General features: G+C 34.4%; 1 protein-coding gene across 1 annotated transcript in view; it reads right to left on the bottom strand.

Annotated features, from left to right (window-relative positions):
* The window catches only part of FAT4 (FAT atypical cadherin 4), a 188902-nt gene that overhangs the window by 8114 nt on the left and 158714 nt on the right, over positions 1–22074 (bottom strand). Inside the window, exons 10-15 of the mRNA XM_018061516.1 lie at positions 17515–17619; positions 12396–12703; positions 8960–9045; positions 7851–8030; positions 4695–4819; positions 2618–2835 (exon numbers count right to left, since the gene is read on the bottom strand). Coding sequence (XP_017917005.1) covers positions 2618–2835; positions 4695–4819; positions 7851–8030; positions 8960–9045; positions 12396–12703; positions 17515–17619 — 1022 coding nt within the window. The remainder of the gene's footprint in view (positions 1–2617; positions 2836–4694; positions 4820–7850; positions 8031–8959; positions 9046–12395; positions 12704–17514; positions 17620–22074) is intronic.

Genomic DNA, 22074 nt, shown 5'->3' with positions numbered 1-22074 from the left:
TTATTTATTTATTTTTGACTCTATAGGGCTTGGGATCATCCAAAGTCTGTACAGCATACCTGGCCTTACTTCAAAACAAAAACAAGCAAACTATATACCAAAACCAGAATGATTTGGAGTAGACACAAAGCCCATCGCCTAACATTGCATTTCCAAATAAGGAGATAAACCAAGTGAGGGGAAAGAGAGATATGTGAAACACTTTAAATACAGTGTAAAACCCATGATACATAAAAATGCTTTTCTTGTGTTTTTCTCTCTGAATTTTTCTCTCAGTTTCTTTCTTTCTTTCTTTCTTTTTTTTTTAAATCTGAATAAAGAAAGAGAGAGAAAGAGAAAGCAACTGTCAGAAACTAAGCCAAAAAAGAAAGAAGAAAACCAGGACCCATGGTCACTGATAAACTAATTGATAAGTAACAGTACATTCTAACTAGCTTCCTCGCCCGGATAAGCAGATCGTATTCCTGTCATCCAAGTAACTTGCCTGCTTACAACAGTCACTCTCTTCCTGTCTGTTCAGTTCTCCTTAATCACTGTTGTTTTTTTTTTTTTTCTCTAATCTATTTACTCTACCTGCCAAACCCCTTAATCTCTGAAAAGCTACCTTTCAAAATTTTCATACAAAGGAAATGTGAATGGCCTGCATTAGTCATTATTTTGATTCAATTTCCCTTCAGGAAGAAAAGAAATCTCCAAGTGCTTGCTACCAATGTAACAAAATCTGGAGAAGTTGCATGCTGCTGTCCTGTTGGAAATGCAAGATTTTTATGGTGGTAAAAATGGATCCTGACATTCAGCTTCTTCCTTGAGGAAGAAAAATATTCTGTCTCTGACTTCTCCAAGCACATTGTTTTTGTATCTCTTGGCTTAAAGAGATAACATACAGAAATATTTCATATGTCATTTAAATGGCACGAAGACTTGGAAGAAGCTGAACAGATAATGCACAGACCTCAATGTCAAAGCCTCTCAATGCGTATAAAAAATGTTTCTTGTAAGAATATGCAGGGCTACTGCTTTCTTTACTTCCAATACACTTTTCAATGAAAACTTATAAGCACCAAATAACATTAAACAGTGACTTAGGTGTTTTGTTTTGCAGTTACTCTATTACTTCTGGAACTGGGCTCTTTGTTTCAATAATGGAGGTAAAATTAGAACTTGAAGTTATTCTCCAACTGGGTTAGGGCAGAGTTTCTCAGTCTCAGCAGCACTGACATTCAGACTGGATGGTTCTTTCTTACAGGCTATTGTGTTGTGTGCTGAAGGATATTTACCAGCATATTTGACTCCCAACCACTAGATGCCGGTAGTAGTGCCCCTCTCCCCTGCCCCCAACAACCATGACAATAAAAAATGTTTCCAGGCTTTGGCAAATCAAAATAACCCCCAGTTGGGAATGGCTAGACCAGGGAGATTATGAGAATCTTAGAAACATTTCTTTTTGTACTGAATATTTAAAGGTATATACAGGCTTGCCTGGTGGCAGTAAAAAAATGTGCCTGATAATGCAGGACACACGGGTTCAATCCCTAGGTTGGGAAGATCCCCTGGAGAGGGAAATGACAACCCACTCCAGCATTCTTGCCTGGAAAATCCCATGGACAGAGGAGCCTGGTGGGCTACAGTCCATGGGGTTGCAAAATAGTCAGACATGACTTAGCAACTAAATAAGAGGCCACGTACCAACCAGAGTTCTCTTGGATAGTGAGAAATTTTGAGAATAAAGAGGCTGAAGTTTAGAGGTGAATGTCTGTTTTTCTTTTTAGCATTGTATGTGAATTGAACCTACTAATTTTCTAAGCATATTGCTTCTTTCTTTATAAACTAAGCTTTTGGTAATTTTCAAAATATTGATATATCAGTGGAAATAATTCAGGAAATATGGATTTGTTTTCTTAAGAATTTATTAATATAAATTCTAATAATTCTGCTGTTAATATAAAAATACAAGTGGAATTATACTGAATATATATATATAACACATTTACAGCTGAGAAAAAAAGGTATAAAAGAATAATGATAAATCAACCATGAAATATAATGTTGCAGAAGTATTTATTTAGAAATTATTTGGAGATGCTAACTGAAATTTTACTTACAATAAATTCCAAAGATATTTAATTTCACAGGTGTTACATGGATAGTGACTCAAATATAAATATGTTCCAGAATAAAGGCAGAAAATTAAAAAAATTATTATTGTCCTGCCAATCAATATATACATACAAGTGTTTGGAATAATTCTTAGAAAAAAGGTATTTTTTTTCATTTCAAAGACACTTTTTTGGTTTTACTTTGTTTTAAAGTAGGGTTAAAAACAATATAAATTTTTTGTCTGGCAAAATAGATTGCAACAAATTCTTTCTTTGCTGGCCTACCCAGCAGTAGTCTCTATTCTAAACAAAAGTGTTTAGAAACCAAACCATTCAGATCTTTGTTACTCTGGCCAATGCCTGAGGAATAGTTAAGATAGATGATATTGGAATAGTGCCCAGCATTAGTCGGAACTCTAATGGATTGTAAAGAAAAGGATAGAAATTATGGGAGAAGTGATTTAAACCATGACACAGCAGGCGGTCTAATCAAATGAAGTCACCATTAGCTTTTATCTTACCTTCACAGTAGTGTAATTGCTGCTTTCTTGGATATGGATTAAAATGCCATTCTCGCTTCTTGTCCTGAATTTTACTTCCAGACTGTTCACACCAAAAGGCTCCAACATGGCACCTCGGATGCTCTGTCTCAACAAATATTCCCGCTTCTCATTCTGACTCATGTGGTAGTCCAAGCGCCCTTTGCCTTCTAATGATAAGGCTGTGTCCGGGGTAATAGCTGAAAGACAACAAAGAAAGATAAACATGAATGCATCCAACAGGCATTTTTTAGAGTTTCTTTGGTGATAAAAATTTATAAAACTTAACAATGAAATTATTAAGGATTTGGAATCAGTGTCCCCTAATCCTCCTCTGAGAAAATAATTGCCACTTGAGAATTATTGTGTGAGTTGATTTCAAATGCTTAAATCTATGTCAGGACCATGAAATGTAAAACATTTTGTTACAATTATTCATTTAGAAAATATTCTTTAAAATATTTGATATATGCTATATACACTATGAATACCTGGAGAGATAGCTACACTTTAAAAATATATAGTTGAAAAATTTAATGACAAGTTTCACTGTGTTTCTAAAATGAATAATCTTTAAAGTCTCTAACATGGAAAATTTGAACAAAGAAGGGTACAAACATTCATATTTGCAACTAACTTTATTAATACTAATAAGTATGTAGATTTAATTTGCAACCATGTATAATTAGAATATATATTATATTTTCATAATCTAATAAATCTTCACACTTCTGAAGTACATAAGTGTGTTATAGCTAACAGATCTAAAGAAAGAACATGAAGAAAATGAGCTCAAAAAGATTTCAGCAGTGAACAGTACACTTTAAGAAGGTAAACTATGTAGTATGAATTATACCTCAATTTTTAAAAAATAACCACAGGCTTTTCTCAAGTGAGTGGCATTTTATTTTCCAAATATAACTAGATTTCTACTTACTAAATACTCATTACTTTAAAAAAATATCATGTGAAAATGCACTTTTTCTGTATTTTGATTTTATCCTAAATAAACACAAACATACCTCTGCTACTAAGATCTACTTAATCATAAATTTCTATTCATTCTCATAGCAGAATCAAATGACTACTTGAAAAGTGGTCAGATAGGTGCAACGATTCAGGTAGTAACCACTTATCTGACAACAAAGCAATTTTATTAAAAAGATCCCATTAGAGTTAGTCATAGACAGCCAGAAATTAGAGAATACCGTTCTCTAATGATGGAGAAGGAAATGGCAACCCACTCCAGTACTCTTGCCTGGAGAATCCCATGGACGGAGGAGCCTGGTGGGCCACAGTCCATGGGGTCACAGAGATCGGACACGACTGATCAACTTCACTTCACTCACTTCATACTTTATCACTGGAGAAGGAAACGGCAACCCACTCTAGTATTCTTGCCTGGAGAACCCCATGGACAGAGGAGCCTGGCTGGCCATGGTCTTTGGGGGCCACAGAGAGTCGGACACGACTGAAGTGACTAAGTATTCTCTAATGAGCTCTTGAATATCATTAATATCTTATAATAATATTAGGGTTTAGAAACAACTAATAAAAGAATATTAAAAGTAATATTCAAAACCGATTTCAATAATTGCAATTTAAAATTTAAGTATCACCTTTAACTATAATAGATTTTATTGCCATTGCATGTTTTGAACTTAGTGTCCAGCAATTCAGTACTTTTACTTTTCAACCAAACACAACATGTTCACCAGAGAAATATCCCATAAAGGTAGATAATATTAAACCAAAACCTGAATATAGCTCTGGTCTTGTACATTTCCAAGCATCCCTATCGGTAAAACAACTAAATAATATGTTTATAAAATGAAAACTAAGGACATATTTAGTAAATATTTCTAAAAGGATTTCATGCTCCCTTGGGTTGAGAAGATGAATTAAAACATGTCACTCTATTTTACCAATTAGTCCCCATTTAACATTTTCAATAGCATCAAAACATAATACTTTTAATTCAATTACATATTTAGGTACATATATTTATACTTTTCATGGTCATTAGAATTTCCAGCGGAAGATAAAATAGCTTGCATACATTTTTCACAGTATTTCCCAGTCAGTCCTTCCCTGCAATGACACTGCTGCCATGACCAGTAATCTGTACACGTGCCACCATGTTGGCAGGGACTGTGAGTACAAGCGCCTTCTAGCCTGGGGCATCTAAAATAAAATCAGAGTAAAGACACATAAAGCACAAAGCCGGCAGGGGGAGAAATTTGATAACATTACATATAAACTTTTATTAACCTGTTCAGTTTTCATGAACTCAATTCTTTGAAACTTAGGTTGCAGCTATATTTGGAGCATCTCATCAAACGAAAAGTTGCCTTGTAACATATGCCCTGCCTCATTCATAAAAGACAAGATCAAGCAAAACATCTTAAACAGTAAAGAAAGACGTGATAATTTCTTCTTTAAATTAATTTTTAACTGAGCAAAACTTCTTGGTCAAATAAACACTTTGGTTCATGTGCTCTCAGGGCTACATGTTTGAGTACCCAGCTCCTCCATTAAATGACTCATGCAACTAATCTTTACTGAATGGCTACTACATGTCAAACGTGGTTCTAAGCATGAAGATAAAATGATGAAAAAAATCCACGTGTTCATGGAATACTTTTTTTTTTCCTTGTAGGGGAGGCAGACAAAAAACTTTAGATAAATGTGTAGTATGTTGAGAAAGAAGGAAGTTCTGTGGGAAAAGTAAGGCTGAGAAGAAGGACTGGGAAATGTGAGGGATGTTCCTGGATCTCTGGTTTAGAGGTTAGACAGTGAAGGAAGGCTTTGTCTTCATGAAGTCCTAAATAAAGTGAGAGAGCAAAGTATATCTGGTCAAAGATCATTCCAGGCATAGCAAAGAGCCAAGTGAGAGAGTCCTGAAGTGAAAAGTGTCCTTGGCAGGTTTGAGGAACACCAAATGGCAGAATACAGTCAGAACAGCGATGTGAAGAAGGAGAAGAGGTAGATAACGGTAAGGAAGATAAGGATGCGAAAAGAGCTCTGTCAGAAATGGCTGGGACATGACCTGAGGACTTCCATGTTTGCTGTCCGTGCTGGACCTTTGCTGAACACTACATTAAAACTGCTGAATAGTTGCTGCGTTGCAAAAAGGAAAGAATAATGCTGAGAAGCAGACTTTCTCTGGATTAAAGAAAATACACTTTCCCCTAGTAACAAATGAGGTGTGCTCCAGAATCCAATCATACGTGTAGAATAATTTTACTCTCCAGTCCAAAGTTTTGGTAAGTAACTTGTGTAAGCCTGCATTAATTTCACTCTTTCTCCTACCAAATAAACAAATAAACAAACAAAATGCTTGTTCATTTTCTTTCCAATGGGACATGACTTTGGGCTCCTCTGGAATCTGTGACCCTTAAATTCCAATCTGAAGATCCCAAATAAACTGCCTTTATGCCTCTTTACATTCCAGGTCCTTTTGGTTGAGGTCAGTCAACCAAGGGGAAGTCAGTCATATAAATCAGGATAAGAACTGATTTCTGTTTTTATTTTCTTTAATTTTTTCTTTGTTTGGTTTATATTGGAGTAGAGTTGATTGACAGTGTTGTGTTCAGTTCAGTTCAGTTCAGTCGCTCAGTCGTGTCCAACTCTTTGCGACCCCATGAATCGCAGCATGCCAGGCCTCCCTGTCCATCACCAACTCCTGGAGTTCACTCAGACTCACGTCCATCGAGTCAGTGATGCCATCCAGCCATCTCATCCTCTGTTGTCCCCTTCTCCTCCTGCCCCCAATCTCTCCCAGCATCAGAGTCTTTTCCAATGAGTCAGCTCTTTGCATGAGGTATCCAGAGTACTGGAGTTTCAGCTTTAGCATCATTCCTTCCAAAGAAATCCCAGGGTTGATCTCCTTCAGAATGGACTGGTTGGATCTCCTTGCAGTCCAAGGGACTCTCAAGAGTCTTCTCCAACACCACACTTCAAAAGTATCAATTCTTTGGTGCTCAGCCTTCTTCACAGTCCAACTCTCTCATCCATACATGACCACAGGAAAAACCATAGCCTTGACTAGATGGAACTTAGTTGGCAAAGTAATGTCTCTGCTTTTGAATATGCTATCTAGGTTCGTCGTAACTTTTCTTCCAAGGAGTAAGCGTCTTTCAATTTCATGGCTGCAATCACCATCTGCAGTGATTTTGGAGCACAGAAAAATAAAGTCTGACACTGTTTCCACTGTTTCCCCATCTATTTCCCATGAAGTGATGGGACCAGATGCCATGATCTTCGTTTTCTGAATGTTGAGCTTTAATGTTGTGTTAGTTTCAGGTATACAGCAAACTGATTCAGTGACATACATATTTCTATTCTTTTTCAAATTTTTTCCCCATTTAGGTTATCATAGAGTGTTGAGCAGAATTCCCCATGCTATCCAGTAGGTCCTTGTTGGTTATCTATTTTAAATATAGCGGATTGACATAACTTCTGTTTTTTAAGCATCATTCTGTTTGCCGGTTGGAGAAGGCAATGGTACCCCACTCCAGTACTCTTGCCTGGAAAATCCCATGGACGGAGGAGCCTGGTAGGTGCAGTCCATGGGGTCACTAAGAGTTGGACACGACTGAGTGACTTCACTTTCATTTTTCACTTTCCTGCATTGGAGAAGGAAATGGCAACCCACTCCATTGTTCTTGCCTGGAGAATCCCAGGGAAGGGGGAGCCTGGTGGGTTGCCATCTATGGGGTCACACAGAATCAGATATGACTGAAGTGACTTAGCAGCAGCAGCACCTATTTGCTGGTGGATTGACATACCACATTTTGTCAGAAAGAGAGGAGGCAAAGGTGGTACAGAAACTGTGGTTGACCAAGTGCGTAGACTGAGTTATTATTATCTGAGATGAGACAAAATACAAGGAGTGGGTTTGGGAGGAGTCAGGAAGGAAGGTCAGAAGTCCAGTCTTATAATTAAGTTTGAAAGACTTGTTAGACATATACCCTGGATATTGTGTATGCTGTCAGATATGAGGGTAAGTTCAGAGGAGAGGTCAGGTTTAAGATAAACATTTCAGAGTTATCAGCTTTAGAGACAGTACTTAAAACCAAGGGCTATATAAAATGACTTAGAAAAAATTTTTTAATGACTTAATGAACATAGATACAAACAGAAGAAGTTAAGATGAGAAAAATCAGAGTATTTACAGTTTTCTTTACAATAGTAAGAAATGAGGTTGCCATACTGATCTAGGATCCCTTGCGCTGCCAAAGCTTGGCTGGGTTCCAGAGGCCTTCCATTGACTGCAAACTCCATTATACACCCGACAAAATCATGACTTTCTACGTGTCCTCGCCTCTGAAGGATTGGCTCTAGTGCTCTAATACCACCAACTGTGACTCGATTAGGCTGAACATCCAGAGTCCTACATAAGAAAGGAAAGATATGGATTGGCACAGCATTGTAACTTAATTATACTTTAATCAAAAATAAGAAAGGAAAGATATGTATATTAGTATCAAAGCAATAGATTCCTGTAGAATATTTAGTTTCAGAAAGGATGACTGTAACTTTTCCTGGCATATATTAAGACATAGTACATATCAGTGGAAAACCTTACTTACAGATGCATGTTTTCTAAACAGATACCTAAAGGATTGTTAGATTTTTCAGGGTACAGAAAATTACAAAACTAGTGGAAATAATATTTTCAGTTAGTCAAATGAGATGTATATAACAATGTTAAGTTTTTGAGAAGGTCCATACTATCAGAAAGAAAATAAAATGAGGTAGAAGTAAAAACGTTAATATTAATGTCAGATTACATTTTTCCTTCACTATGTAGATAATAAGGAGTCGAGTAAGTCAATTAAAGCAAATGGATGATGTATCACTATTTCTTTTTCTCTCTCTGTAACTATTTCTATAAAAATCACTTATGTTTTAGGTGAGGTAAGATTGTATTTCACCTTCAGGCACTAGTGAAAAATATCTGTCAATCATGGTCACATACAACTTTCAAAAATACGTTTAAAAGAGGATGGGATCCTTATCCTAACCTTCTTGCAGGATCCTGGTCACGTGCAACTATTTCACGGAGCTTCTGAAAGAGGATAGGCTATGTTAAGCTTTCCTTCCTCTAGCTTTATCCTCATCTGTACCACTTCATTTTTACACCATTTTTACACATTTTGTAGACTATTAACTTCTTGTTGTTTAGTATGAAAATGCCTTTAGAGAGGACAAAATATCTTCAACTTTTATATAATACTTAGCATGGTAAAATTATTTTAAAATATAATTTCACTTTGAATTTGAATTAGTAATAAAGATCAAACTAATAATTTTACTTACCAGTCATCTGAAACTGCCACATTACTAACAGTGCAGTATCCTGCTTCTTGGTTATCAGCACAAGAGTCCACAGTTAAAGAAGCTGCCTATAAAGCAAGAGAAAGAAATGTTCAGTATGAACTATATCATCCCTGTTGTTCTTTACAGCTAACACTATCCAGGACTTTTTTCTGCATGGATATGATCTTTAAATTGAAATAAAATTTTGATGTATTGGGTGGCCAGAAAGTTCATTTGGATTTTTCCATAAGATGTTATCCAAATGATACTTTCTGAGTAACCCAATAGTATACTGTAATAGTTTGTTTCTACGTGGACATGATTTTTAAATTGAATTAAAATTTTGATGCATTGAGTTGGCCAGAAAGTCCACTTGTTTTTTCCATAACAACTTACGGAAAAATTCAAGCAAGCTTTCTGAGCCACCCAATAGTATAATACAATTATAATTCAGATGAAGCATTGGCAATATGGACTGTGGCGTGCCAGGCTCCTCCATCTGTGGAATTCTCCAGGAAAGAATGCTGGAATGGGTGGGCATTCCCTTCTCCAGGGGATCTTCCCAACCCAGGGATCGAACCCAGGTCTCCAGTATTGCAGGCAGATTCTTAACTGTCTGAGCCATCAGGAAAACCTACAATTATAATACATGATCCAATTAGGAGTACACATTTCCTTTATATACCTAAAGCTAAAACTGTGAAACTATTACATGTAAGAAGTGGGAAAGTACTTTAAAAAATCTTCTCCAGCACCCTTGTTTCACAGATGAAAGAATAAAAATGTCATTAATATCTCTAAGGATATCATACGTTAGGTGTGAGACATCTTCCTGGGATTACAATCTTAAGAAAAATGCTTATCCTACTATCTAGCTATTCCAAAAAACAAACAAAAAAATAGATGTCTAATTTTTAAAAAGTTACATCCAATAATATTTCAGTCATATTCACAAAAAGATTTTGGAAGTATACTATAAATACTACTACTGCAACCTATGAAGATTGTAATACTTTTAATAAAGATAAAGTTTGAGATGATTTAAACAAGTCATATAGATGCTCTTTTCATTTTTAAGAATCATCTTTATAAATGGCATATTACAGCATATTTATCTATAGTGTGAATGCATTATTATTTATTATTATATAGTAGTAAATCAGCAATATCATTTAAGTCACAACTTACAGTAATCATTTTTGTATCTTAAGAGATGCACATTCCCCTGAGAAAAAAACCTTCTGTTTAGTATGACATATTAATACTCCATTTGATCAAGAAAAAAAGTCATCAAGTCATGGTCATCAGGCTCAAGAATATGGTGGAATTCAGGGCTCTCCATACTGGGCAGTGGCCACTGGGGATGGCAGTGATCCACTTTAAGACCAAGCTTGTTGCATATTCATGTTGCTCTGTGCTCTGCAAGGCTGTTGTGATGCCCCTTCTTTGTTTTCCAAACAGCAGTGAAATTCTGCAAAACTTCGCATATTTTCACTGGTGAAATTATAAAGTTGATACTCAGAGTGTGGACTTTCACAGCATGGCTACTAAATAAAAAGAGGCCTGATCCCAAATCCAGAAACACAGAACTGATGGTTTCTCCTAATGCAGAACACCAAAGACTACCTAAATTTACTTGAATACCATAGGACAAGACTAATCCAACTTTCTCCACTTCTAGAGAAGAAAAATTAATACTATGAAAGCATTTATAAGAAGGATTGTCATTTGAGGTAAATTTTAATTAAAGCAAAGCAAAGGTAGGAAACATAAAACAGGGTGGTTAAGCAAGTTAACTAACATTACCTACAACTTAAATGCAAAAGAATCAGGTTTCCTGTCTTTCATTATGTATGGAAATGCTTTGTTTCTTGAGTATAACATTTTTATCAATATCGCAGATGATTTTGTGAGACTGACCATAAAAATATATACTTAGGTGGGATTTGTAAAAGTAGATCTTAAATACTTCACATTTCAGAAATAATAAATAGGGCCGATTTATACTTACTGTGCATCAAATGTTACTGGCTAAACTATTTAAAAATTTTCCTATAAGTTAATTACTGTAACTGACTATAAACTTCATAAACTACGTAAATTTCTTTCTTGCCACTTTCTCAAAGAAATTATCAATACTATCAAGTTTAGGAAACATTTACATTCTCAATTTTATGTCAAGTCTTTCATGCCTTTTTTAGTTAACTATTTTAAATGTTAATTTTTCCAGTGATCTATAAAACTGAGTGACATTCAATCTCAGAAGAGGTATTAGGTTTTCATAATACAATATATGCTTATTTTGACTATTAATTTAAGCACATTTCCTTTCAATTTATTTCTAAGACAAAATGGTAACACATCTCTATGTATACTATGTAAGTACCCATCCATTCTAGAGATTCCTAAACTTATCATAAGCTAGAGAGTCACGTGGACATTTACGAATGCTTTAATTAGGAAAACTTCCATATGGCATCATATTTTCAACAATGTTAACACTTAACATATTTTTCTTATTTTCTAAAAGCTTGGTGACACAACTCAAAGGAAAAATACTTGCGGGGAAAGTTTTATTTGAACAAAAGCTCATTCAATTTCATCTTCACAGTTAAATGCACCTTCTCTTTTACTGTTGAATTTTTCTACCAGTACTGCTGTAAATTGAGATGTTTTTATCCTGTCTTTGCAATGATTCAGATCTGAGAAGTTAATGACTTTGCCAGTTTCCAACAAAATCCTTTTGAACTGTAGAAAGCGACAGATTCAAAATCCAGTAGGGGCCTTACTTTGGATGTATTCCGAAATAAGGGGAATTTTTTCCTCTGACTGAAGAAATAATGACAAGGGGTTTTCCCCTCCCCACTAAAACCTGATGACTGTGGTGATCCATTACAAATGAACTGAAATAGCTTTTTTCTCTTTCCTGTTGGGTATATCTCATGGTACCTCTTTCTTTGTCCTCCCTCTTGCTTTCAAGTCCTTCTTTGATACAATCAAAGAATGCTCACGAAGTTTAAAGGGACCTTAGAGGTCATCAGGTAAAATCCTCTATTCTACACAAGAGCCCATGGACAACATCTTAGCAATATGGATACCTTATATATGCTTGGAGGGTTGTGATCTACTAAACCCCATTAGCTTCAACTCTCAGTGTTAGAAAATCACTATGGCAAATATAAGCTCCAATCTATGTATATCACCAGACTCCATGTTTGTTCTAATTCTGTCAGATTCAATATGACTGGGTACATCAATAAACAGGGACACTGCAATTTTCTAAATCCCTGTTCTCCCGGGAGATTTTTCTCTAAGCGAATATGTACAATTCAACTTAATTTTCACCACAATTCATGCTTTAACATTTCAAGTTTCCAGCCTGGTTGACTGGATATACAACAATAAAGCAAATTTTAATGCAGAGTGAATATCTTACCATTCCTGCTCTCCGGGCAATCACAGTGTGAAAATGTCCGTCTGACACCTTCTTCATGGTGGTGAGTTTATAGGTACCACTGCCTAAATTATAAGAGAATCTTAACCTTTCTTCAGCAATTTCAAGGGCCAGAAACTCAGCCCGATCCCCTGTCTGGTTGTCATAGTTGTAAAGCAATAAAGCATGACTTTTAATAGTTGCAAATTTGACATAAATATAGTTGTTATTGGGATCCAAGCTGGGGAATTCCATGTATGATAACTCCTCAAATCCATAACTATTCAACTCGCAGTGTTTTCCAAAGACACCTGCAGATGGGAAAATTAACATTTTGACACATCACATTCAAGTAAAGATTTATTATATGACTTTTATTAAAGTATATTAAAGTTACAATAATAGGTCATACTTTTAACAAATTTTTATTACTCTCCAAAGAATACTGTCTAAATTTAATTGAAATAGAAATAAAAAAGATTTCAAAAGCATATAAGAAATGATAAACTGGTAAAATTGTTTTTCTTTGGCGAATTAGGGAACATATCCTAATTAATCTAACTATGCTTAATTTTTTTTAAATAAAATTAGTGGAATGGAATATGTCTGAAGAGGTTTCTTTCCTGGAAAACGTTCAAAGTAATTTTGTCAATCTTTTTAAAGTTCAATATGCTATCATTTTCAACCCAGTTACTTCCTTCATAATATACAATTCTTGAAAACAACTTTAATTCAACTAAGGATTGTAAATTTGTTTTTGACTAAAAACAAAATTAGTTCCTGCACTTGTGGTATTTTTGAGTCACAAAATTAAGAAAAGGAATCATTGCTTTCAGGGATGAAAATAACTGTCTAAGTTTTTATCTCTATCTCTCTCTATCTCTCTCTCTCTCTCTCTTTTTTTTTTTTATACCCTCTTTGGGTATAATTTACAGCAGTTACTTTGAAATAGCTTTCTGTTTTTCTGAAATTCAGCATTCCCACTTGTTTGTGCTGGTTCTTTTTCAAACTTGGAAAATGAGTTTTATTGATGTTACAATGCTATGCCAAAATTCTTTTCCCACAAATATTAGTAGACTGTAGCAAATGATCGGAAAATTAACCCATGCCAATACATCATAATTCATATTAACTTGCAAAGGTTTCATTCCTTCATTTTGGCTGTACATCTCATGTAAATGCATTAAATTTAGATTCAGGGAATTGTTCTGCTAGAAGAAATCAATGTCATCATTTTACAGAATATTTAAAACTTGTCCAAGGTCATGGAACCATGAGAAACAGAGCCAAAATTTGAGGCCAGATCTACTGATCATCTGGTTGTTTTGACTATGCTACATCTTATATTCAAATGTTCTTTAAATTAAAATGGCCTAGAATTTCCTTGTATCATTTATCTTTTTTCTGTAAAGGATGAGATAATATTATAAATGAGTAGGAAATCTATATAATTAATTTTTAATCATTAACACAAAAATTTATCAGAATTATATGTATTATATATCATATATACTATATATAGTACAAGGAGATCCAACTAGTCAGTCCTAAAGATAGTCAGTCCTGAATATTCATTGGAAGGACTGAGGCTGAAGCTGAAACTCCAATCCTTCGGCCACCTGATGTGAAAAACTGACTCACTGGAAAAGACCCTGATACTGGGAAAGATTGAAGGTGGAAGAAGAAGGGGAAGACAGAGGATAAGATGGTTGGATGGCATCACTGACTCAATGGACATGAGTTTGAGTAAGCTTTGGAAGTTGGTGATGGACAGGGAAGATTGGCATGCTGTATGTAGTCCACGGGTTCACAAAGAGTCGGACACAACTGAGTGACTGAACTGAACTGAACTGATATTATATATGGCATATGTTTATTTGTGTATGTCATAAATATATCTATCATATAAATTTCATATATAATAAAATTTCAAATTATATTAAATATATATTCAATTATATACAGATTATTTAAACATGCAGAAAGAGTAATCAAAGTTAAATACAAAGGAAAAATAAGGCATACAAAATGAAGTAGATTGTTAAAGAGAGATTTTGAGTTGTTCCCTTAGGTCTCTTATGATTAAGTTCTAATAAATCTATGAAAATATACTTAAAATTTGAATATAGGTTACCGGGAAGATGTTCTATATTTTATTTAAATTGATACTGTACTTTCAAACATGATAGTATTTTTTATAAAATATATTATCTTTTTAAGGATTTTTGTTATCATTTCTAGAGAAATGTAAATTTTTGTCTTTGAAATCATCTTAATGAGGATTCAAAACTGGCTTTCCAAATGGAATGCTATGAAACAAATCTACATAAAGATCAAAAGAAATTATTCAAATTACTTTAATAAGAAATATCAAGTGTATACAAAGCTCTACACATATTTAAACATAACTATATAGGCTCTCTTACAAAGACTTAAGTACTTATGTTTTCTTTCTAAAACATAAGCTTATAAAAAAATTAAGTCTAAACAACAGCTCTTTCGCCTATGAGAAGGTAAACAGTGCAAAAGTTTTTCCAACTTCAAAATTATAGTTAAAATGTTCTTTTATAGGATTCACATGTAACTACTTCCAGCTATTTATTTGAAGTGTTCCATTTACCATTTTTATTTGTATGTTTCACCTACATTCAATTTATACTACTTTTTTCTTTTAATTCTATTTCTTTTTTCTCGAATCTGTATTGTTTCAAGGTTTTTTGTTTTGCTTTGCTTTCTCTTGTAAGGCTTCAGTTTCCAGCTGACAATATGCAAGTTTAAATAATGTTTCTTTTGCCATTTCCACTGGAAGGAATAGGGGCATAAATGCACACTGCCAGTACATGTGATCTGTCTCTATTTTAATTTACATTATTATGCTAGTCCCTTGCCCCTGAGGATCTCTGGGATGGTGAGAAGGTTTACTTGGACCCCAAAACCCTTCTACCCAAAAGGCAATGACTGTTGTATCAGCTGTACTGCAGCAACAATTTGTTCTCACTTATTATCAACTATATTATATCCTCATATGTACACATGAAATACAAAGGAATTTTTTAAAAGGTAAAAACCTTTATTCAGTCACTTAAAAATAATTTTTCCACTCCAATCCCTTTATCTTTCCTTCCAAAACACAAGTTAAACCATGAAATTTGATTGTGGTTATGTGCAGAAATTTAAAATTTAAATTTACTTAAAATGGATAACCAACAAGGACCTACTGTATAGCACAGGGAACTCTGCTCAATATTATGTAACAACCTAATAGAAAAGGAAAAGAAGTTAAAAAAGAATAGATGCATGTATGTGCATAACTGAATCACTTTGCTGTTCACCTGAAACTAACACAACATTGTTAATCAAATATATTCCAACATAAAATGAAAGTGATTTTTTTTTTTTTAAAGAGATCATTGAAAGAAAGAAATTTTAGGAGATGTAACATTGTGGTTATTTTTAACATGATCTGCCTTTTACTGCTTCAAGTGCATTATTAGATTCAACCAGATGATCAGTAGATCTGGCCTCAAATTTTGGCTCTGTTTCTCATGGTTCCATGACCTTGGACATGGGATTAGATTATTATGAGATTATCAAGGATTTTTTTTTTTTTTAAAGAGGTACTGTGAATATCATCCTGGACTGAAAATGAAATTGTGTTATAGTCACTATATCATTTTGGGATAGTTTTTTTTTTTTTTTTTTATTTTCTTTGTTTGACTATAGACAAATCCCTCAATTCCCAGGCCTCAGAACCATTGCTACAACACAAGGCTTACAATTAGATATTTTCATATTCTGTTTCCCTTTATCATTCTTTTGATATTGTGTTCTAGAAAAGAAAAACTGGATAGTCATGGAATTACTTGAAAATGAATTATTGTTACATTTACTGATTACTGTAGCTCAGCTGGTAAGTAATCTGTCTGCAAGTAATCTGTCAGTAATCTGGTTCATTTCCTGGGTTGGGAAGATCCCCCGGCTTCTCCACGACCCGCTACCCACTCTAGTATTTATGGGCTTCCCTGGTAGCTCAGATAAGGAGACCTGGGTTCAGTCCCTGGGTTGGGAAGATATTCCAGAGAAGGGAATGGAAACCCATTCCAGTATTCTTGCCTGCAGAATTCCATGTACGGAGGAGCCTGGCAGGCTACAGTTTATGAGGTTGCAAAGAGTTGAACATGACTAAATGACTAACCACAGCACAGAAACCTCAGATTTTTTTAAAGTTCTCTTTTCTGCTATACATTGAAATTCATTTTTCAGGTCGATGTAACTCTGTAATAAATATATTCAATAAAAAAATAGAAAAAATCCTTTCCTCTCTTTCTTATGGAAAATAGACAGGATCTCTAACTACCTGCAGGACCTCTAGAGATGAATACCATATTATGGAGCAAAGCAGCCTTTAAATAAATGGAATAATCACCAACCTAAGAAACAAACCAAGTTAAAAGCTTCCTGCAAAGCTGTTCTCATAGTTCTTGGCTGTCCCAGGGCTGGGTAACATTTGGGTGAGACCTGGAAGGAATCTTTTAATTCATTCTGCTATGATGAATAAATATGTATGTATACAAAAAAATTCTTTTCAGCAATTTTCTTCCTTAGCAGAATACATTATTCTGAATTTTGATTAGTTACATGATATTATCTACAAAGCCTATATAAAAAATGCATGTCAAGTTACCAAATCCTTCTAACAGAAAAGGCTGAATTAATGCAAAAAACAAATGTAAAAAACAAAACAAAACAAAATGTTTCAACTATTCTCAAAGATTTTAGTAGAAAGTGATGTTAAATTGCACTTAAAGGGTTTTTCATTTGATAAGCTGTAGGCTAAAAAGCAGACATTGATGAGGTTTTGTGAGGAAATGTCTTGAAGAGACAACCTCAGATTTATCTATCTTGGACAGATTATTTTTCTAGTAAGAATCAAAACAATATACTCAATGGTATTTCCATAATTAACTTAGAACATATTAAACCTTTGAGATTTTCCTTTAATAAAACCTCCTGTGTGAAACTCTTAATATTTTCTTAGTCACTCCATGACAAAATGAAACAAAACTACTAAACTCTGCCAAAATAGATTGATATTTTGTATCAACCACTAAATTATACTTACCAAATGGACAATGACAATAGTAGGACTCCACACCACTTTGACAGGAACCACCATTGAAGCAGGGGTTACATTCACAGTAATTGACTGAAGATTCACACATTTTCCCTGAAAAGCATCAAATTCATTTTTAAAAATTTACATAAATACATTAACACCATTTCTGCATAACCATATGTAATAATGTATCCTGAGAGATCCTATCATTGGAGAAAAGAAATAAAACAGAATACTTGTCATGAGAACATTGGAATATTGTATGAGTTCAGTCTTATTTAGTTGCCCCGTTGTAAAGATGTGCATTGTAATATTTAGGAAGTAATTTGCATAATTATGTTGGAAAGAACTACTGTTTTCAGGGAAATCACAAATGGTGAACATATTTAAATGTTTTCACTGAATTTATTTTCTCTTGTCGATGCCACTTCATTTTTTATATAGTGTAACTAGAAAGCTGAAACTTTTACATCATAATTTTCACCATAGAGACTTCCTTAACACAGATTTTTCAAAGGTAGGAATGAATCTCATTTAGCTTATTTGCCAAATTACAATTCTTTCATTCGAGAAATATTCCTTAACTTTGACACACATGTTGTAAAGCAGAATCAGAAGTAATAAAAACCCATCAAACACATTTTCAAATGCTTAGGAAGATTTATTCTTAACTATAGATTATGTATGTATGCTTTGTCTTTTTTTCTAAAATAATAACACCTAATCTGCATATATTTCAATGTATAAAGACTTTTCATGCATCGTTTTGTTCATTGAATCAGTTAATATTGACTGAATGTCTATTATGGGCCAGGCATGCTAAAAGATGAAGGTGTAACAGTCAAAAAGTAGACAATGTCTTTCCATAGTATCTCCATTTTAGTGGGGAAAATTGATCTATACATACAACAGGAAACATTTATATTTCACAGATGGAGGAGAAGAAGTCTTTGGAGGGTAATCCCTTGTCTAAAAAATTATAAAACTATGATATTGACTGCTCTGAAATCTAGGTTTCAGACAGCTATGATAGAATAATTAATCACTTAGTAGGCAAAATTAAAGGTTATAAGGCTAGTCCCATCTGTGTTTTGTTATTCTTGTGATGTTGTATGGGTTTTTTATGCGAATATAAATTTATTATAATACCACTATTCTGTAACTGTAAATTATTATAATACCATATTTGTTAGAATAGTTTTTAGTTTTCCAATCTTAAATGAAATCAGATGTTTCTTAATTTCCCAAGAAAGTAAAATATTTCTTAGAGTTCTTAATTTCCATTCATTGATAGGAGGGAGAGTTATTTCTGTAAAGCTATTTCCTACTTCCCAGTGTGACTGCACTAATGCCTTTATTAAATGTCTTATGAAAGCACATAGTTTTACCTATACAACTAGACAATGTTGTACATAGATAATCCATTTCTTCATAATAAATTAATAAATATGCTTGGAACACAAAGTTTGTATTTAATTTAGTTCTGATATTGTGTCTTGATTATGTAGCCACACTTGGTCTGGTTTGTTTGAAATTTTAAGTGAGTCAGGTTTTATGACACTGCTAACTGAACACAATTCTCTGTATCACAGGGTCATAAACAACATTTTTCCTTTATATATAAAGTTGGGAACCTCATCTTATAAGACAAAACAATACAATTTCAGAACACCTTCCTATTTTAAGGGGAAATAATGAAAAATAAACAAGTTACCAATCTAGAAGCACAGAAATGAAGTTTTAAGTATTTTTGTAATAGGTCATACTGGAAAAACAAGGAGGACAAATTTATCCTAAGCTCATACAAACTATCGCACCAGAAAGCTGCTCTGTCATGGGAGAACTCTTTTCTCTAGTGTTTTCTAAGTGGATTTGTCACAGATTGTTCTAGAGAAGTGTATTTTTTCCCCTAATACAGTATCTGTGTTACTCCATAGAAAATAAAGAAAGATCTATTGACTATACTACTCATTATCTATTTAGTATTAGGAAAGTCACATCCCACTCCATTTATTTTTTTCCTCACATATGCTATGACACTCATTAAGGATATTTCTTTTCCTTTCATTTTTTGGGAAAATTTATTTTAGAGCTGTGTTAAAAGTCCGTGTTAAAAGTAGCAAGTAATAAGCGAAAGTGAAGTCGTTCCGTCGTGTCCGACTCTTCGTGACCCCATGGACTGCAGCTCATGAGGCTCCTCCATCCATGGGATTTTTCAGGCAAGAGTACTGGAGTGGGGTGCCATCGCCTTCTCTGACACCCTCATACCTCTGCCCTATTTGAGGCAAGTAGCCAGATGGGGGACCAAGGAACGGGTCTGGCTAACTGAGGGCTGTTAACAGGGACCACATGCAATCACAGAAAGCCAGAGTGAGGGTGGGGAAGGGGCTCCCAAGCAAGGTCAATGCCTTACCCGGGACTCTCTCAGAGACCCCTGGCTCTGGGTCTCAGTTTCTTCCTTGGAGAAATGGGTACTATCGTGTAGCTTTCTTTTCCTTGACTGTTGTAAAGATGAGAGACTGTAAGTCTGAAACCAATCTTGCCATTGGAGAGGAAATCAAGTGTTGGAGGTAGCACTGGATGTCTTTCTTCAGAGCCAGGTGTGTCCATACCTGGGGTGAGGCAGGGCTGCTCTGGATTGCCCCCTCCTCACTGTCAGGGCAGAACCCAGCTGGCCCTGGGCGCTTGGCATTCATCCTCTGAACCAGGGTTCCATCATTGATCAGCCTCAACTGCCTGAGCATTTCCTGGGTCTGATAAATGAGTTTAGACCCCAGGTTCTCAGGCCTGGGCCAGGAAGAGCTAGCCACCCCCCCCGCCCCAACCCCCCCTGCCCGGATTGCCACCCTGGAGGCTGCCCCTTGACTAAAGCTATAGACTAATATTCTTTGTAGGTATAGTTAGTATAGCATTCATATTGTAAACAGATATATGTAGGTTACAAAATCACAAACTTTATTCTTAAAGACTGGAAATGTGGAACAAAGGCTAATCAGTTTAGGGTGGGTGGCCATGTTCACTTACTCAAATATTTTGGCATATGTTCTCTCTAAGAAAAATGTATGAGTATTAAAACCCAAATCATTGATCCTATAAATCTCAACCGTATACTTGTTTGAATCCTGTTGGAAAAGACCACCTTAAATTTAGGTTTAAAAAAAAAAACAACCAAAGAAAGTTTTTTTTAATTATATAAATTAGTTATCTTATTTACGCCTTACAAAGTAAGATATTAACAAAGATATCTGAGTTTAATTCAAACTATAAACTATTTCTGTTAGTCTAAAGTGAGATGTGGAAAGAAACCTCAAAATAAAGACTTACTCATGTATTAAAACATACAGTGACTACCTAAATAGAAGCAGATACAAACTGAGAAAATATTGGTTTGAGAATGAATTTCTTTTAAAAGCTAAACTAAACTATAAGTAGAATTTGATTCTTTAAGTAAGCAATATAAATACACACTGGCTGGAGAAAAAAAATTCAATCTTTTATTTGACAGTTTAAGCCAGAGTTTTATTTTCTTATTTGTCAAAAATTTAAGAAATAACTTTTCTACAGGTTGTACAAATGAATTTATTGTTGAGTTTGGGTAAAATAGCCTTATCTGTTGGTATTAGAGCATGGTGTTAGAGTATGTATGTACCAAAATAATGGTAAATTATTTACCATTAAAATCCAGTTTGAGTACTCTATTTAATTAGTAGTATTTTTATTTTATAATTATTATCAAAGAGCTTGCCATACTAGATTTAAAGATACAGTTTGAAACTCAATGTTGCAATTTAAGTTATTATTAAAAAACTTTTTTTGTTTATGTGACAGAGAGAGGTCCTAATTTTACTTCAAATCAACATAAAGCCTTTAAATGCATTATTCAAGGGCTTGGAAAGTTTATGCTCTATTACCCAATTCGAAGTCAGCAACAAATTCTGTATTGTTCTGCACACATTTACCTACTTAAATGTTAGTGCTGATGGCATAATGAGTATCAGAGAATGCTGCAGTTTGAATTACTCTAACATGCTTCTTGTACAAACAATCTGCTGTGTTGTGCACTGTGAAACAAAATCTTGCATCATTAACTTAGTGCTGCAAGTCAATTAACAATATTTGTCATTGCCTTGAGCCTTGAAATATGCTGATAAGGCTTGCACAAAGAGAGGCATTTATGTCTCTTGAACTCAAGGAGTCTTTTTCTATTAAGATATGTTAACTGTCAGAGCAGCTGTTTAGAGGAATAAACTGATCTCATTGCTTTGATATTCATCAATTAACAGTGTTGATATACATTATTTATTATAGATAGCTTCAGGAGATGTAAGCTCCTAGCACATGGAGAAGAGGAATTGCTAAAGATGAAAATGAACACATAATAGGAGGCAAAGGTATATTCAAACTTTCCAAAATTACAGTTTAAACTTACAGGAGAAATTTAGCATGTGTCTTCATGTTCTGGGGCAGAAGGTGGGATGAAATGTTGAACATAAATAGAATATGATGTGACCATCTATGATCTTTTCCACAAGGATATGTATTCAAGTTTCTCTTGTTCCAATAGCA

This window comes from Capra hircus, chromosome 17 (genome assembly GCF_001704415.2).
Source record: "Capra hircus breed San Clemente chromosome 17, ASM170441v1, whole genome shotgun sequence".
NCBI lineage: Eukaryota > Metazoa > Chordata > Mammalia > Artiodactyla > Bovidae > Capra > Capra hircus.
This window is presented reverse-complemented; position numbering and strand designations above follow the sequence as displayed.